Source organism: Stegodyphus dumicola, chromosome 2 (genome assembly GCF_044657685.1).
Source record: "Stegodyphus dumicola isolate Sdum_Otavi_A_Nest chromosome 2, ASM4465768v1".
In the NCBI taxonomy this organism is placed as follows: Eukaryota; Metazoa; Arthropoda; class Arachnida; order Araneae; family Eresidae; genus Stegodyphus; species Stegodyphus dumicola.
The window spans coordinates 275,925,441-275,944,437 of NC_140769.1; the positions used below are offsets into that span (position 1 = coordinate 275,925,441).

Here is an 18,997-nt window from a genome sequence, read left to right on the forward strand (position 1 = left end):
TTGAACCCAACAACTGAAACTAACGTATCCCCAGTTTATTGATACCAACCATTTTGCTGGTATCAATGAACCCACTACTTTCTAAAAGCATTTCTGTCAATTACTAAGGGCTAATGAACAAGTGTTGAATTCTCAAGATGAATGTTGCCGAAACAGAAAAAAGTGTACTTCAGAACATTCTGCAGTAGCTCAAACAAAGTCACGGACCTCATCTATACTGTAGTCAGAGAGAAATTATTCCCCTTCCTTTTCTTTCAAAAGCTGAGTTTCCAAACGCACAACGGGAGGCCGTTGCTAAAAGCTGTGGAACCAGTTTTATAGCTATTTTTAGCAACTTGTGAGCTGTTTTTCAGATAACACAGTAAATCTCGGGGAGGGGGAATTTGAAATCATGATCACTGCCGGTACGGCAGAATTTACGTACAGCAAAATTGTAAAATTCAGCGAAGCATCAAGCAATAAAATTTTAGAATTTTGTGGGAAGGGCACTTGACAACAGAATTTATTGCGTACAAAGTCAGCAAAATGCATAGCGCCGTACCTGATTCATGATACAGCAGTATTCATTACCAATAGCAAACTTGTTTGAGGATAAATTCGAAAAAATGTTTTCTAGTTGTTACCTAAAATCGGTAAACAATAATCTTTGAAAGATTATTCGATTATATCGTTACTAATATGGTAAAAATTTGAAAAGCAATCAGAAGCCGTATCTCTAGGGTCTTCAAGTCACGATTTGTTTTTATTTGTTCGAATATGGTATTTATATCTCTCTTCCTACAAGTATGTATCTTCGTACGTATAAAGTATCAAAAATAATAAAAGTAATTAATAAATTTTCTCTAGTTGCCCTGAAAACTACATCTGAATATAAAGATAAGAAAGACGTCAGTAAATTGCTGTTGTTATTTGCTGATCATAATGGTAATCAACCGAACATGATCACATATACCGTCTTCAAAACTTTGATTTTTATCAAGCTTCATATAAATACTAGGTTTTTGTTAGTCACGTAATTTGACATCCTAAATTTAAGATGACAGATGAAATAATGACTAGTCCTGAATTAGCTCACTCAGGAAGTAAAATTTTCTCCTTCCCGTCAATATAGCATATTTATAGCTCCCAATGATGGCGATCACTAACTAAATATGTTATGGATTAGAACCCTGTTGCACTCCATAAGTTTTCTTTATTCGCTTTATGTGCATGCATGCATGCTTGGTTGTGGAAGAAATTAAAAAGCCCCCCCTTTTTTTTTTTTTACTTAGGTTATTCGAATGTATACGCCAGACATTTATTTGTTGAACTGTAGTTATAATTTGGAACGTGGTGCTAGAGCCGTTGGAGCCGAACCGAACGTCAGTTTGTTTAGAATTATAGAGTTTGATTACGCCAAAGCAGGTGAATTTGGAAAACACCAAAATCGGTCATGCATCCAACTCGTTATCGAGGCTTGAACTCCGGATGAACTACCAGTGTTCGGCGGCTCGCTTGCTAGAACTGCGTTAGGCTCTTTGAATGTAGCAAAGCCACGAGGGTTACCTTCTTAAGATGGCAGGCCTTCGTGGAGTCATTTTCTGAAGGCTTAGATTAGGTTATTATGGCAAAGCACAATAGGATGCCTTCATGTTGAACTTTCTTAGAGAAATTGACAACCCATACACGTTACACATACAGAAAATTATGAAAACGTCCATGCAGCCGGCCCGTTAGCCTTTATTCGAATCCAGGTCGAAACTACCAGTGTTCAGCGATTTAATTCCTCTACCGCGGGAGGGCCTAATTGCTGAAGGGAACTGGCTTGTATTCATGTTACACACGGTGAAAACAAACAATGCAACCAGCTGATTCGTCTGGCATCGAACCCAAACCAGTTCGAACTTCCAGTATTCAGTAGTTTTAACCACTCGGCCACTGGTGGCGTGTGGTAGGAGCCACAGATAATGTACTGAGTAGCAAAAATCCCTAATAGTGGCCCTGGTTACTAGTAGGATTGTAAGTATATTGGTAATCATCCAATCTACAGCAAGGAAATTTCGGAGCTTAATTGTAAAGTCAAATGCGACACTCCGATAAACGTGGTATATGTAGAGATGGAAAAATTTATTATTTAAAATACTTGTATTTATTAGTAAACATTTTATAAAATTTATTCTTAATTTAGCGTTTAAGAATTCTAAGAGAGTTATCTGAGTATTTTTTCCTCCTTTGGTAATCCAATAAAATTGAGTAAATTTATGTTCTGTAATATCTTTGCGTGTTATATACATAGTTTTTTTTTTTTTTTTTTTTCTTTCAAAGTTAGACAAGTTTACACAAACAATATAGGTCGAAAAGGGAGCTGGTCTGCGCCCGGTGAGCCTGTCGGCAGCGTCGCAAAGCGTAATTTGACTAACGAAAAGATCATGCTTTGGATCTGGTGATCTGGATAGTCACTTGTGTTGAAAAATAAATTTATTTCAACAACATAGGCCAAAAATTTAGTTGATCTGCGCCCGTGAGTCCGTCGGCAGCATCGTAAAGCGTAATTTGACTAACAAAAAGATCATTCTTTTGTATTTGGTGGGATTGCCGTGGTATTAATCACAAATAGTATATGGAAAAAGGTAAAACCCTTGACAGTAAAGGATACAACGAGATGCTAGTGCATGTTGACGCTGCTATCAAGGAAAAGAGTCGAATTGAGTTCCGGCGCAGAAAGGTAACGTTCCATCAAGATAATACCATACGTGTCTGCATTCACCGGCTAGCCTCTGTACGGACTCGAAAGGGATCTTTCACCACATCCACCATATAACCCCGACATCGCACGTTCGGACTTTCAGCTACATCTTGCTGGTCCTATCTTCACTTCTGCACAAGACGTCCGAAATGAGGTTGACCTGTGTTTGGACTCGGGCCACCAAGTTTCCGAGCCGAAGGTTTTGAAAAACTACCAAAAATTGGCAGAAAAGCATAGATTTTTGGTAGTGATTACTATCCGCACTAAAGGTACTGACTGCTTTTTTTTCATAACTTTATGAAGAACGTTCGTGCTTAAAATTTTCGTTACAACCATTAAATTCTGTAATTTATGAATTCCTTCCCACTTCTCATGTATTTATCAACTGTTCTTTATGAACCTGATATTCCTACAATTATCAGCTGTACTTTATAAATCTGATATGTAGAAACGCAATTTGATTTTATGCATTTCAGTATCAAGTGAAATCTTTAAACTAATCGTTCATTATAACACTTTATGTTGTTTTCATTCAAAGCTGAACTCAGATAATGTGCCGAGGTTGAACTACCAGTAATAGGCGACTTTAGCGCTCGCCCGCTAGAATTTAGAGAGGAACTGAGTGCTAGAATTGGGTTAGGCTCTTTGAATATAGCAAACCCACGAGGTGGCAGATAGCAGATGCTTTCGTGGAGGAAGTTTCTGAAGGCTTAGTTTAGTTTATAGCAAAGCTCCCCATACACGTTACACACGGGGAAGATTATGAAAACGCCCATGTAGCCAGCCCGTTCGCCTTGATTCGAACCCAGGTCGGAACTACCAGTGTTCAGCGATTTAACCGCTCGGCCGCGGGTGAGCCTAATTGCTGAAGGAAACTGGGTCGTATTCATGTTGCACAACAGGAAAACAAACCATGCAGCCAGCTGGTTCGCCTGGGATCGAACCGAAACCAGGTCGAACTTCCAGTAATCAATATTCTTAATCACTCAGCCACTGGCGGCGCGTGGCAGAAGTAAGAGCCACAGATATTGTAGTGAGCAGCAAAAACCTCTAATACTGGCTCTAGTTACTAGTAGAATTATATATTGGTAATAATCCAATCTACAGCAATGAAATTTCGGAGCATAATTGTGAAGTTAAATACGACACTCCGATAAACGTGATAAAGATGAAAAATTTTTTAAAAAAGGAAACTTACTATGCAAATACATGTATTCATTAGTAAACATTTTATAAAATTTATTCTTAATTTAGCGTTTATGAATTCTCAGAGAATTATCTCATCGAATTATTTTTTTCTCCTCTGGTAATCCAATATAATTGATTAAATTTATGTGCTGTTAATATCTTTGCCTGTTATGTACATAGTTTTTTTTTTTTTTTTTTTTTTTTTTTTTTCGTTCAAAGTTAGATAAAACTGAACGTACGTTACACTGAAATTACTTTGTCTAGAAAGTAAGCGCTTGAGTAGAAACAGATGTTGGGTTTTATTTTTAGAAGACATGAGATCGCTTTCTGTAAAGTAATGTTATAAAATTTTGAATTTGAAATAATCGTACTTCGTTTTTAGTAGCGCAGAATGATAAAGATTTAATGAGAATATAGCAAAGCATCTTTTTAGAGACGCTGTTATAATTTTGCTATTTTATTTTTTTATGGTAGGTCAAGGAAAAAGGCAGGCTGCTAAATACGGTAACAGCACATTACTCTGTTTCATATATAGCGAATCCGCTCTGAAATGAGGCACGAAGCGGTAAAGTAGCTGAACACCAGTATTTCGGTCCGAGTTTCGAATCCCGCGAAGGGACTGGTTGCGCTTTCGTGGTTTTACCCTGTGTAACGTGTCTAGGAGCCAATTTCTCTTAGAAAGTCTTCCACGAAGGCATCCTTTCCCTTAGGCAGATAGATCGTACCGGTGTTTATTTTATCAACAGTACTGGTTATTTTTAAAAATGATCATCCTAGAAAGGTGATTGCCAAAAAGTATTCACTTCGCATATTTATACGTTATGCATGAATATACTCTTTTTAGTCAATCTAATATATATAAATTACTAATGCTTTAAAAAAATTCAATTTTCAATATTCTGTTTCCTATTTGTTCCTGTTCAATGAAACAGATTCATACACAGCAAATCCAAATGCATCGCTACAGGAAGATGATAAACCAGCACAGTACGTAATTACAGTTACATCCGGAAAAGAGTAGATATACATATAAATACATAATATATATATACGGTATACAACGATATACAATATATATATATATTATCGTTTTTTAGGATGTATCTATAATATGTATCATTTTACTTTATTAAAATATAATATTCAATTTTGTAATTTAGGAATTTCTTCTCCCTTATCATGTATTATCAGCTTGTACTTTATAAACCTGATACCCCTTCAATTATCAGCTGTATTTTATAAACCTGAAACATAGAAACGCAATTTGATTTTATGCATTTCAGTATCAAGTGAAATATTAAAACTGATTGTTCATTATAACACTTTATGTATTCATTCAAAGCGGATCTCAGATAATGTGCCGCAAATTATTTCCACACTAAGTTTTTTGTGCAAATAATACGTCCTGCTAGTGTTTTTGTAATAAAATGCATGTTATTAATTGATTTCGAATTTTCGTTGCATCTTGATATTGCTGCCAAAAGATATTCAATCAACAATAGTATCTTTTACTACGTTTATGTGTGTGGATACATAGACCATTTCTCCGTGTACTAGAAAAATTTGATAATGATTTACCCACTTTTGAAGTAAAAAAATAATAGTTAGGAGTGTTATACGATTTTATAATACAAGTAAAAAATATATATAAAGCTCTGGAAAGTGCTAACACATATTTATGGAATATTATGGATGGTAATTTATGAAATATTATGGATGGATGAGTAAATGGAATATTATGTGCGTGCTATATATGTATACACATATCATCAAGTATAAAATCATTTATATATAATTTTTATGTCGCGATGAAATTTGTTTTCTTCCGCAAAATAACGGCAAATTATGAAACATTACGCAACATTGAAAAGCGTGATGAACAAATTTTGCGAAAAGAAATAGCGACTGCTGCACGTATCTCACAGATATCTTTCATTCAACACAAAGGTGAAAAAGTTCTATTCCTGTTCAAAACATACCCTGCAGTCTGAGTCACAGACGGAAGAAATGACAGCAGGTCTTTTGTTCAACTGAGGGGATGTGTTTTATGGCTTACTCACTTTCCCGCCAAACAGGTACAGAGGAAGGAAGCGTCGTTGCCATAGTAACCAGGCTGTAGGTAGTCTTACAGATTTGAGTCTTTATCGCTCAACGTTCGTAGCGCCATCTGTTATTAAAAATCGACATGAGAAAGGGGTATTAAACGCTCTTAAATCATGTCATCCGACTAAACAAAAGTTAGCTTCATTTTATTCCTATGTTTTCCGTGCTCTTCAAGTTTGCTCCTCCAAACTAGCCCTTGATGAAGAACTAAATTATTTAAAAGCAATAGCTATTGACAGGGGCTTTCCACCCAACATTATTAATCAAGCAGTTAAAAAATTCTCATCTCAACACACTAAAAGGCACACTCTTGTTTTAGGAGATTATAAAAATTATGTTGTCATTCCCTTCTTTCCATCAATTAGCTATAAAGTTGCACATATTTTGCAGAAATTTAACTTTCGGGTTGTTTATTCTCCCATCAATAAAATTCCGAGTTCCATACTCAAGGACCCCATTCCGGATATGAATTCCTGGGGTATTTATAGGATTCCTTGCCAGTGCGGTTTAATTTACGTTGGCCAAACTAAGAGAGCCTTAAAATTTCGCGTCAAGGAACATGAGGCATATGTTAGAAAAAAGGAAACACAGAAGTCTTCTGTTGCTCAACATTGTTGGTCCGAAAACCACATTTTCAGTTTTTCTGCTGCCAAAATTATTCAAAAAACATCTTCCATTGGAGAACTGGATTTTCTAGAGGCATTTCACATTCATAAAAATCTTTCTGTTCTAGTTAACGATCCTAATTCCAATCCAAATTTGCCTTCGGCCTTTAAAGAAATTATGTTTTAGTTCTGGTTTCACCAACAGATGGCGCCACTTGCTTATTCTTGTCCAGGCTTTCTTATCTTATCTAATCATTATTTCTTATCTGGTTCATTTGCGGTTTTGCAGCTGAAGATGGTGGTTCGGTAAAACCATCGAAACTAGTCCTGTGAAAATTTTCTAAATATAACGCTGATTTTTGTTGTTTGACTTCTGAATTAGTATTTATTCGCCGTGTTATTGTGTCTTAATTAATGAGATTATTAATTAAATAATGAAAAATCTGCATAAATGTATGTATATTTCTCGCATTGTGAATAAAACAGCGGTGCATAGAGCCATCGCATTTTGAATGACGTAATCCTCCTACGAATATGGAAGCCGAAATTTGAAATTTGTTTTATTATCGATTTCGTATTTCGTAAAACATTAACGAATTTTCGATTAACAAACTCGGGGATTTAAAAGCGAGCAATGGCAACACTCTACGGGGGGGGGGAGAACCTTTTTATATCCAGCGCTCGAAACTGTGTACCGGAAATTCAAAATTGATCAAACTGTTGCCACCAAATGTTACAGTCCTGCATTATATTTGAAGAAATTATTTAATGAAAAATCTATATCAATGTATATACATTTCTCGCATTGTGATAAAACAAAGGTATGTAGAGCCATCGAATTTTGAATGACGTGTTCCTACTGTGAATATGGGCATGCGGAAGACCAAATTTGAAATTTGTTTTATTATCCATTTCATAGCTTGTGAAACTTTAACGAATTTTTGATTAACAAACTCAAGGATTTCAAAGCGAACCATGGCAACATTGTACAGAAAAAACATTTTTATCCCAGCGCGCCAGACTATGTATCAGAAATTCTAAAGATGGCTTAATTTAAAACTACTCTGATATGTTGCTTTTGAAATGACTTTATAGTTTGTGCGAAGAACGTGATATTTAATAACTAAAAGTAACACACAAAATGTTCAAAAAAAGTTCCTTTGGACGTAATTTATTTTAATATTTATCTTTAATAAATAATTTATCTTTAATTCAAATCTGAAGCCTTTCAGATTTTCTTTCTTTCTTTCTTTTTTTTTTTTTTTAATTTTTTTCATGTTTTTTTAACATAAATGTTTTTATGATGGCTTAGAATTTCGTTGAAGGAGGATCTGGCGATGATGACAGTAGTGCAGCTTTCAGCGACTGGAGCGAGTGGACTCGATGCAATCGCAATTGCAAGCAAGTTCGAACACGCTCTTGCAAGAAACCCGAAGTTTGCCAAAACAAGGTGGAGAAGATGCAGAAGTAAGAATACCTTCTACACATTTTAAGAACAGACTTTACAAACAGCATAAAAAACAAAATGAATATTAAGAGAACGGGTTAATCAGAAAAAGAGAGTTAATCCCCTCTCCTCCACACACATTACCAAAAATCGTGTAATGTTTTTTTGGGGGGGGGATGGAAAGGTAGAGCGCCTGGTGTCGTTGCAGATGCGGCCAAGAAGGGGAGACGAACATTAATTACTAAGGGAAGACGAAATGGAAGTGTTACAGTACACATCACTGAAACTTACTTCTCTGGGTTTTATTAAAAATATATTTCTCAGTCAAACACTTCAGTTCTTTCATCGCAGCAAGGCAAAAATACATAAAAACTCAAAACAGCTTCATGAAAAATTGTAAAATACATAATAAACTGAAACACCAAATACAGTTAATTTTTTTTTTCAATTTATTGTAATTTTAACTAAACAAGCAATTCGGCCAGCGGGCAGGAAAACAAAATTTTCGGTGCACGAAACTGAAAGTTAACTTTTGGCCATACTCAGCGAAAAGACGCTGAAGTTGGTGCACCAGCTGACCTTATTCACTATTCTACAAAGAGTTTCAAATGTAAACAAATGGTGGCCACGTTAGGCTTAACCTAAACTATTCAATTGTTGATAATTTTGCAACTATTGCATGCAGAATAATTAAATGTATAAAAAACCTTAGCCAGAACAATATAATTTAAACATTTTTAAAGCACAAAATTCAAAATTTACCAACATATAAGAATAAAAAATTGAGTTCATCGAACCGGGTAACCGGCTCGGTGACCTTATAGAGACATGAAAAATGAGCAATGTCCTCCCTGGGATTCGAACCACGGACCTCTCGAATACGCGTTGAGCCTGCTGAGCTGACTACTACACCAGGAAGGCACGCTAAGAAGGCAGGAAAAGTACCTTAGTTCAAAGTGCGGCGGATTGCATCGAAATAAGACAGATGCACAACCTAAGTATTATATCAGTCGCATATACAAAATTTTAACTTTCTATGGCTACTAGTTTTTGAGTTATGTCAGATAAATGCATACGTTAGAAAATTAATACGTGATAAGATAAATAATATACAATTCACAGAAATATTTCTACTCACTCTATTTTACGATCCGTTTTGGAAGAAAGAGTACTGTCGGTACATAAAGGCATAACGCCAAAAAATAAATTGTAAATATATAGCTTTAAGCTACTTTTAAGAATATTCCCGAGAAATCCGCTAAGAATACATTCTAGAATATTCTCGCTCCGTCTATGGCGTATCGTCAATTTTGTCGCCAAATTATATCTTCTAATTTGTGTACTTTTAATTTAAAAAGAGCGAACTGGTTTTTATTTACTGAACTTTGTAAGAGAGAATTGTATAACTTGAATATCCTTCTTAACAGTTGCTCTGATTGTATTGCATTAGAAAATGTTGTAAACAGACTTTCTACCGTTGCTTTTTAATTGTGCTTTACTTTCAATTCCGATGAAGAAAAGTAAGAAGAATGGGGTCCCTTGGTGGTCTAAGGAAATTGATTGTTATAGAAAGCATGTAAATGCTGCTAGGCGTAGATTCCACAGAGAAAGAAACTGTCTTCTTAAAAATATTTATAAAATTAAATATTTCGAATTGCGGCATAAGTACAAGGCTAAATTAGCTAATGCTAAGCTTGAGTCGTGGAGAAATTTTCTCTCAACTATTACTGTTCACAATGTCTGGAAATCTATATATAAGTATGGGCTTAAGACCAATTTTGCGAAAAGGATTGAGATTTCGGGAATTAAATTCCCGGATGGCAGTGTTACTTCGAGTTTGAGTGATACAATTGTTGCTATAATGACAAAGAATTTCCCAAGAGATAATGCGCGTAATGATAGAAATTCTCATAGAACTATGCGCACTGAGTCTGATGGACCTTATATTTCTTTTATGGACTGTCCGTTCTCTACTTCAGAAGTTAACAGTGTTATTAAAAATCTCAAGAAGAACAAATCACCTGGGCTTGACTCTCTTTCTAATGAAATGGTACAGCACTTTCATGTGGTGGATAGCACATTTCTACACAGACTTTTCTACCTTTGTTTACAATTAGCAGTTTTTCCAGCACTATGGAAGAGAGCTCGGGTTGTTTTGATTCCTAAAACGTTAGATACAAGAACCCCTTATCTTGATAATATTAGATGCATTAGTCTTTTGCCCACTTTGGGAAAATGTCTTGAAACTCTCTTCATTAACAAAATAAATTGGTATTTGAGACAAAAATGCTTTTATAATGATTCTCAGTTCGGATTTACTCCTCGGAAGTCCGCTGAAGACGCCATTATTCGCCTTTGTAATATCTTGCAGTGTGCAAAGAAAATGAAGTATACTACACTCCTTATTTTCCTGGATTTCAAAGGAGCTTTTGATAATGCTTGGCGGCCATCTATCTTAAAAATTTTAAAAGATGCTGGTATACCACATAATATCTATAACCTTCTTAAAAGCTTCTTGAATGAGAGGACTGCTGAGCTTCAGCTTGGGAACGAAGCTAAGGTTTATTCTCTAGAAAAAGGTTGTCCTCCAGGCTCTATATCCGGACCTACTCTTTGGAACATAATCATAAATGATCTTTTAAGTCATCTCGACGGTTGTTTAAAAATTGCGTTTGCAGACGACTTACTATTAATTTTCCAAGGAAGGATTTTGAATAACATTCTTTTGAGAGCACAAGAAGTTCTAGATTTTGTCTCCAGTTGGGCGATTTCTCATAAACTCACTTTCAATCCTTCAAAAAGTAAAGCTATGCTTGTTCCCAGTACGTTTGATGAACAAAATATTGCTTCTTTGATGCTGGATAATTCTCCGTTGGAATTTGTAGAAAATGTTAAATATCTTGGTGTCATTCTTGACCAAAAATTAACATGGAAAAAGCACATTGAATTCCTTTCTGCTAAATGTGAAAAAAATTATTAATGGCTTTCACCGAATTGCCAAAAGTACTTTTGGAGTAAGCTACGATGTTACGAAACTCATGTATAAGCAGTGTATTGTACCTTTCATTTCATACGGCTGTCGTGCTTGGGGACATGTTCTTGCCAAGAAGGTTAACAAAAGAAATTTAAGAAAGATTCAACGGAGAATTCTTCTTCGTATTATTAGTGGTTATAGAACCTTAAGCTATGAGGCTACTTTTGTTCTTGCAGGAGTTCCGCCTATTGATTTTGAAATTGCATATAAGAATAATATTTTTGAGTCATTGGCAACTCATGCTTTGGAAGACTGTATTAATGGAATTGTCCCCTTCACTGATCTTCCTCATCCCGCTTCTTTAGAACCCATAAATTTCTGCGATTATAAAGAGACTGATGAAATAAGTTTTCATATGGTTTTCTTTACAGATGGAAGCAAGATGAACAACAAGATTGGCTTTGTTCTTTTTGAAGGCCATTCCGAGATTTGTTTTCTTAGACACCGTATACGGAATGAATGTACAGTTTTTCAAGCAGAACTTCTGTGCATTTATCTTGCCGTCAAATGGATCCAGGATCATGGGACAACATCCTCAAAGTACCTTATTTGTTCTGATTCTCTTTCTTCTCTTCAACTTTTGAACAGTATTACCAGCTGCGATAAATTAGTTATCGAAACCCTAGTAACTGTTAGTTCACTTAGAATTAGAGGTATTGATATCTGCTTTGCTTATGTGCGTGCTCATCATAGTTTCTACGGAACTGAAAGAGCTGATTTCTTAGCTAAAGATGCCTTAAATTTACCCATTGATATCAACATTAGCATTCCAAAGAGTTATTGGAAGTCCTTTCATTATAAAAAGCTTTTAGCTATGTGGAATGAGGAATACATTTCATCTTGTAATGCTGAAGTCACCAAAAAGTTCCTTCCTTCTATTTACCATAGACTGAATTCCGAGTCTTTTCTCTCGTTAAACTTTAAAGTGTCTCAGTTTTTATCTGGTCACGGTAAATTTGCAAGTTATCTGTTTCGTTTTAATCTACGATCAAACAATTTATGTGAATGTTCAAAAAGAGTTCTTCAGGATGTGGAACATTTGATTTTCTCGTGCCCTATATTTGATGGTCCTAGATTATGCTTACAGAACGATTTGAAAATGTTCGGAGTGACTCGGCCAGTGAACTTATCTGTTTTCGTGAAGTCCAGACTGCTGTTCTCTGCTTTTGTTCGCTTTATTTATGCATGTAATTTTTAATGTTTATTTATACATGTAACCTTTAATGTTCTAGTTAACTTACTTCTGTAAGTCCCGTGTTGTACATATGTGGTTGTGGTGCACGGGGAGTCTGTATGTTCTCAAAGGGGAAAAAAAAAAAAAAAAAAAAATGGCGTCCTTAGAGAATCTATGAAAAATGAGGAGCGATGAAATATTGCTTAGTTGAAAATCATATTTTTTTAAGGGTTTCTTTATTTTGTTCAGATTATCTTATTTTATCATGTTCAACATTCTTTAAAATTTGAGAAATTAGTTTTCAAGACTGGTCCCAGATAATATTTTTTTCCTTTTTGCTTCCTTGTACGCAGTAAAAGGGAAGTATTGTAATTGCGAAAAGTTTCAGGCAGCACATTTCAACGCAAATATCCATTTTCACCGCTACCGAATGCAATTTAACGAAGTTTTTGCTTGACATCTGTTCGTAAGGACAGAATAAAGGACTCTTTTCCCACCAAAAAATTGTAAAACTAATTGAAAATAAATTCTGAAGAGAAGTTTTCATGGCTTTTGTGCGTACGTACGTACGTATGTATCTCGCATAACTCAAAAACGAGTAGCCTCAGAATGGAGAAATTTTGTGTATAGGACTGCTGTAACATGTAGATGTGCACCTCGTATTTTGGTTGCAATCGGCCGCACCAAGCGTATATAAATATATGTATATATATATCCACTCTGTTACTCGGCTCAGTGATCTCAGTTTCTTTACTCTTATATGTTTGTAAATTGTACATTTTTTGCTTTAAAAATGATTGAATTATGCTGTTCTTATCGTCCGGTTAAAGTTTTTATGCCTTTAGTAAATCTGTATGAAATGTTTTTAGAATTATTAATAATTTAAAAGCTGTTTAAGAGTCGCTAAGCCTAATAATTTTTGCCATGTCGGCCATTGCTTGTTTATATTTGAAACAACAAAATAGTAGATTTGTTGCCATTTTAGAGAAAGTAAGCTTCGCAACAACAAAGATAACGCCTTTCTTTTATTATTGCGAATTAAACCATGCTTAATCCATTCTGGAATTTATTCGAGGAAATAAGTGTTTAAGATTTACTTCATCATTTTCAATACAGACATTTTGAGTTTTTATGTATTTTTGACTTGTCGCGAAGTGAGACCTGAATTAATTGAATGAGAAATACTGAATCGTCTGTGAAAAACTGTTTCTTTTGTTGTTGTTGTTTCTGTTCTTTGCTTAATTTCTTTTATATGTCGTTTTAGATTTATTATAGTATTTGAATAGAACATGTGGCAACGATTAAATAATTCTTAAAATGATATAAACTTCTGCATTCTGAGTTTAAAAACCTTGAAATGTAGCGCTGTTAAGTGAACCTAGGGCCAGAGTGTTGCTATGGTAAACAAATACAGTGAATTTTAAACAGTGCATTTATTCAATTGTGCTTCATGCGCTATCGACGAAGGAGATTTAATGGTAAACAAATATAGTGAATTGTAAAGAGTGCATTTATTCTATTATGGTTTATGCGCTATCGACGAAGTAGATTTAATTCAATCCAATAAGTGTAAATGAAATGGAAAAAAAAAAAAAAAATAAAAAAAAAATAGGTACGATTTAATGTTCCGTACAAGGAAGTCATGTGATGCACACATCAGATTTTTTACATGTACAAAGTAAGGGAAATATTGTAATCACGAAAAATTTCGGGTGTCATATTTGAAAGACAATATCCGTTTTGACTGCTCTCAAATACACTTGAACAATGGTTTTACGTTACATTTGTACGTAAGGACACAATAAAGGACTCTTTTCCCCCAAACGGATTGTGAAATGGATTTAAAATGGGTTCAGAAGAGATTTACATGCATGCGTCCATACGTGCGTACGTACGTATGTATGTCCCACGCATAGTTCAAACACGAATAACCTCAGGATGTTGAAATTTTGTATATGGGACTGCTACAGCATGCAGATCTGCAGAACCCTCTTTGGTTGCAATCGGCCGCACCAAACGTATACAAATATATATATATATATATATATATATATACACTCTGTTAGCTGGTTCGGTGAGTTAAGATTTTTATTCATGTATGTTGGTAAATAATGCATTTTTTGATTTAAAAGGGATTCAATTATATTGTTCTTATGAACCGGTTTAGGATTTTGTGCCTTTAGTTAATCTGTATGCAATAGTGGTAGAATTTTCAAGAATTTAAAAGTTGTTTTTTTTTTTTTCATTTGCTAATGATGCCGTCATTTGCTTTCATTTGAAATTTAGTAGTATAGTGAACCAAGTCAGTTTCTGCACCAACTTCAGTGTCCTTTTGCCTAGTGGGGTCAAAAGTTTTGTGCAGCGAAGAATCTTTCTGCATAATTGTTGTTATTTTAAACTCTAATTTTAATTGTAAAAATTATTTTTTAACGGTTTTTATATTTATTTGGTGTTTGAGGTTTTTCTGTATTTTACAATTTTTAATGAAAATGTTTTGAGTTTTTATGTATTTTCTTCTTGCCGTGAAATGAGAACTGAATTGATTGAATGAGAAATGTATATGTAATGAAATTCGGGGAAATAAGCTTAAAAAGAAATGCAGCAAAAAATGTGCATAATTTAATAGGACGTACAAGGAAGTCATGTGGTATCCAACATCAGATTTTTAATAAATAAATAAAAAAATCAGAAATTTTTCAGGTTTTAAATTACTTTCAAAGGAACGTTTTTTTAACATTTTGTGTGTTACTATGTAGAGACATTAGGTATTTTTTGAAAGCGGGCTAGATAAAAAATTGGCAAACTCCTTCACCGGGAATCGAACCACGGACATCTGGAATACGCGTCCAGCGTGCAGAACCATTACCCCACGAAGGCAAGCTAGGAAGGCGGGAGAAATACCTTATAAACTCCCCCTTTTAAAGGGCGACTGGGGTTTTTAGGGGACCCAGTTGCCAAATCCTGGGTGTGGAAAATCCTTATCCAACATCCTTTTAGTTCGGGCGCCACTGTAGAGAGATTAAGTACTTTTTGGAAGCATGGAAGATGAAATATTAGCAAACGCTTTCGCCAGGAATCGAACCACAGACCTCTGGAATACCGCAGTAGCGTTCAAAACCACTACACCACGAAGGCACGCTAAGAAAGGAGAAATACCTCATATCTAAATATCAAGTTCTTCCCACTTAAACCATAAAATTCAGTTTAACAGCAATATCGCAAAATACTTTTTAAATAAGCTCAAGATTCCGATACAGAGTCTCGCGCGCTGGAGATAAAAAAAAAAAAAAAACAACATTTCCCCTCCGTACTGTGCTGCCATTGCTCGCTTTGGAATCGTTGAGTTTGTTAATCAAAAATTCGTTGAAGTGTTACAAAATATGAAATCGATACTAAAACAAATTTCAAATTGAAATTAAGACTTCCACGTGCCCATATTCTATGGAAGATTACGTTATTAAAATTTTGATGGCTGTAGATACCGTTGTTTGATTCCAATGCGAGAAACATACATACATTCATGCAGATTCTTACTTATTTAATTTATTTAAATATAATACAGGGCGATAACATTTGGTGGCAACAATTAGAAAAGTGAAACAACGCTTATCGTGAATCGACGCAAAATGCCAAAACGAAATCAGCAAATTGTTTCTTTAGATTAAAAATCTTATCTAGAAGTTTTTAGATTTATATATTATTATTTCTGTATTTAAATCGCCTTTTAAAGTATATATATATATTTATTCCAGTAGTTTTTGGATTTTTTTTCATACTTTCATTTTTGGCTTTAGGGTATGCCCTTCCGTCATTTGCAAGGTCAGAATCACAGTGCCGTTACCCAAATATGAGAATTCATCTTACCGCCCATCTAAAGGCGAAGTTCTACAGCATATGGAACCATTCCTATACACGGAATGGTCGAAATGGTCTCCATGTTCAGAATCCTGCATAACTAAGAGAACCAGGTAGGACTGTTATTTTACTTTGTTTTTATGTCTTTATGTTCAGAGATTGGTTAAGGTCTGCTTAGGCATTGCAAACCTTGCACATACACACACGCAAAAAAAAAAAAAAAAAAAAAAAAAAAAAAAAGGGGGGGGCAGTTTTATATCTTGCGCTCTACTGAGCTGATTGTCGAAATTTAACTTGCGTTTTCCCTGTCTCGAAAGCGCGACTTATGATATACCAGTTTTCCCCCTACGTTTTCCCTACATTTTCCACTTCCTTACTTGGATTTTCCTTATTAGAGGGATTTGGCTACGTGCCAAATTCGTTTTTCTCGAATATCTACGGAACGGCGCCGAGTTGAAATTCGAGACGCATATCCTCGGATTCCAAAAAATTCTCCGAATCCATCGATACCGTTCTAATCTTAGTACGACTTTAATCGGTTGAGATATTAATTAAAAATTACGGAAACGTTAATTTCCGCGCTCATTTTTCCAAGTGGCAACAATAAACTATCGGCGACACACAATTTAGCCGCTTATATGTATAAAGATATCAGATTTATATATAGCAGTTGTTCTAATGCAGGTATTTTGACATAAAATTGGACAATTTCTGAAATAAAATACCGACTTTTTTACCATATTTTGATTCTACGATTCAAATTATGCCTGGATATTAAATTTTGTAATTTTTGGCGAGAAATTTAAGCATGCATCTTGGCGCATTTGTTTCCGTTTGCGCCAAGAATAATTCCCTAGGCAAACTTCTTAATTTATAGCAACCTGTTTTCCTTTCCTTTTATCCGTTGTACACGAGCGGAAAAAAAAGTCCCCCCCCCCATCCCCAAGCTTCTCATGAGATGTCAGGATTCATTAAGAAAGGCTGGACAGTTTCTTTGCGAATAAGTTACATTTAAAATGTGTCTTAGATTAGGCTCCTCTTGAAATCTTAAGTTTCATTATATTTTTATTCTGCTACAATATTAGCTGTTATTTTTCACATCTTATATTAATCAATATGAATGTTTTAGGCATTATTGGAACTAAAATTAAAAAAAAAAACCTTAGCCCTTTATAAAGATTATCAGTATCGAATTCAGAATAAAAGTGATAAAAATGTAGTTTATTGGATTTGCATAAATGAAAGAATTAAAAGCTGTAAAAGGGCAATTAAGACAAAGAAATCGTCGTTTTAGAAGAAAAAGTCGTTTTAGAACGAATATTTATTCTGAAAAATTTTATTATAACCGATCTTTATGCAGAATTTGGAAGAATATTGTTTTTTACTTTAGGAAACAATCTTTTTATGCATTGCCAAAATCATTGCAGAGTCTGAATATCTCTCTCGCACTCATTTTAAATACAATATTATCTTCATTCATGCAAAGATCTGAGATCATAAATATGTTTCGATTATTTCTTTTAAAAATTCTTCTTTTTAAATTAATTATTATTATTTTTTTTTTGCTTTCCTACCTTTCGGGAGAGGCCAAGGTCTACTCGCCCCCCCACTATGTAACCCCTTTGTGAAGGGGGGTAATGAAGTTTGGTGATTTCGCGGAAACAGGAATGATTTTCACAAGCGCGGAAACAGGAATCGCGGAAAAAGAAAGACATCATAATGAATATACCAAATTTCAAAACGCCCCAATATGTAAATTCACGTACATATTAGGAAATTTTGAAAAAAATAATTTTTGCAAGTATGTTTAGAAATACATCTACTTTAATGTAATGATGGTAAAGATTTTAGAGATTATAATTCAAAATTTTTTTCGAAAAATTTATAAAAATTATTTAAAAATACAAATATTTAAAAATAAATCAGAAAAAGTGGGCGAATTTTATTTGGAAGGAACCTAAACTCCGAATATTATGAAAGGAAGAATAAAATAAGTTTAATAAAAAAAAAGAGAGATTAATAAATATATACCAAACTCAATTAACATTGAGGAGCTAAAATTTTGAGAGCTAATTAAAAAAAAAAAAAAAAAAAAAAAACTCGTGCGATTTTTACAAAACTTGGCAGTTTGCCATAATTTGAGTCGTAGAATCGAAATATGAAAAACAAAATTGGCAAGTCATTTCAGAAAAAGTCCGATATTGTGTAAAAATACCTATATTTGAACAATGCCATATATAAATCTAATATATATCCTAAGTCGCACTTTCGAGACATGAAAAACGTAATTTGAATTTTGTTAATCAGCCCAGTAAAACGGGAAATATAGATTTTTTTTTTTTTTTTCCCAGTGAACCTTGAGGTTCCACTGTAGGTAAATTAGAGTTTAAATTTTACTGAAAGAATTTTCAAGTATAGCTAAACTAATAAAATCTAATAAAAACTAACAATATATGGTTCACCTTCTGATAGCGAACATGTATGTAGAGTTTAATCTCACTCACTTCTGGCCATTTGAACGATCCAGAAATTAATTCAGTGTCGTATATTTTTCAGAAAGTGTCGCTATAAATTAATTTGTGGAGGTGTTCAAGAGCAGTCCGAAAAATGCTACAGCGAGGAAGGTGACTGCGAAGAAATCGAACATCCTCGGGAACCAGTTGGTAAGAAAAGGTTTTTAAAAATACTCTTGCTTACATAGCTGCTTATTTCTTATATTTATTTGTGATTGCGGTATAAGGTATTTCTCCCGCCTTCTTAGCATGCCTACGTAGTGTGGTGGTCTGCACGCTCGGCGCGTATTTCAGAGGTCCATGGTTCGATTCCCGGCGAAGGCGTTACTAATTGTTCAATCTCTTCTGCTTCG

General features: G+C 34.5%; 1 protein-coding gene across 1 annotated transcript in view; it reads left to right on the top strand.

The window, feature by feature from the left end:
- The window catches only part of LOC118203313 (chymotrypsinogen B-like), a 76,147-nt gene that overhangs the window by 22,595 nt on the left and 34,555 nt on the right, over positions 1-18,997 (top strand). Inside the window, exons 2-4 of the mRNA XM_085810365.1 lie at positions 7,934-8,088; positions 16,071-16,244; positions 18,688-18,794. Of these exons, the coding sequence (XP_085666491.1) occupies positions 7,934-8,088; positions 16,071-16,244; positions 18,688-18,794 (436 nt within the window). The remainder of the gene's footprint in view (positions 1-7,933; positions 8,089-16,070; positions 16,245-18,687; positions 18,795-18,997) is intronic.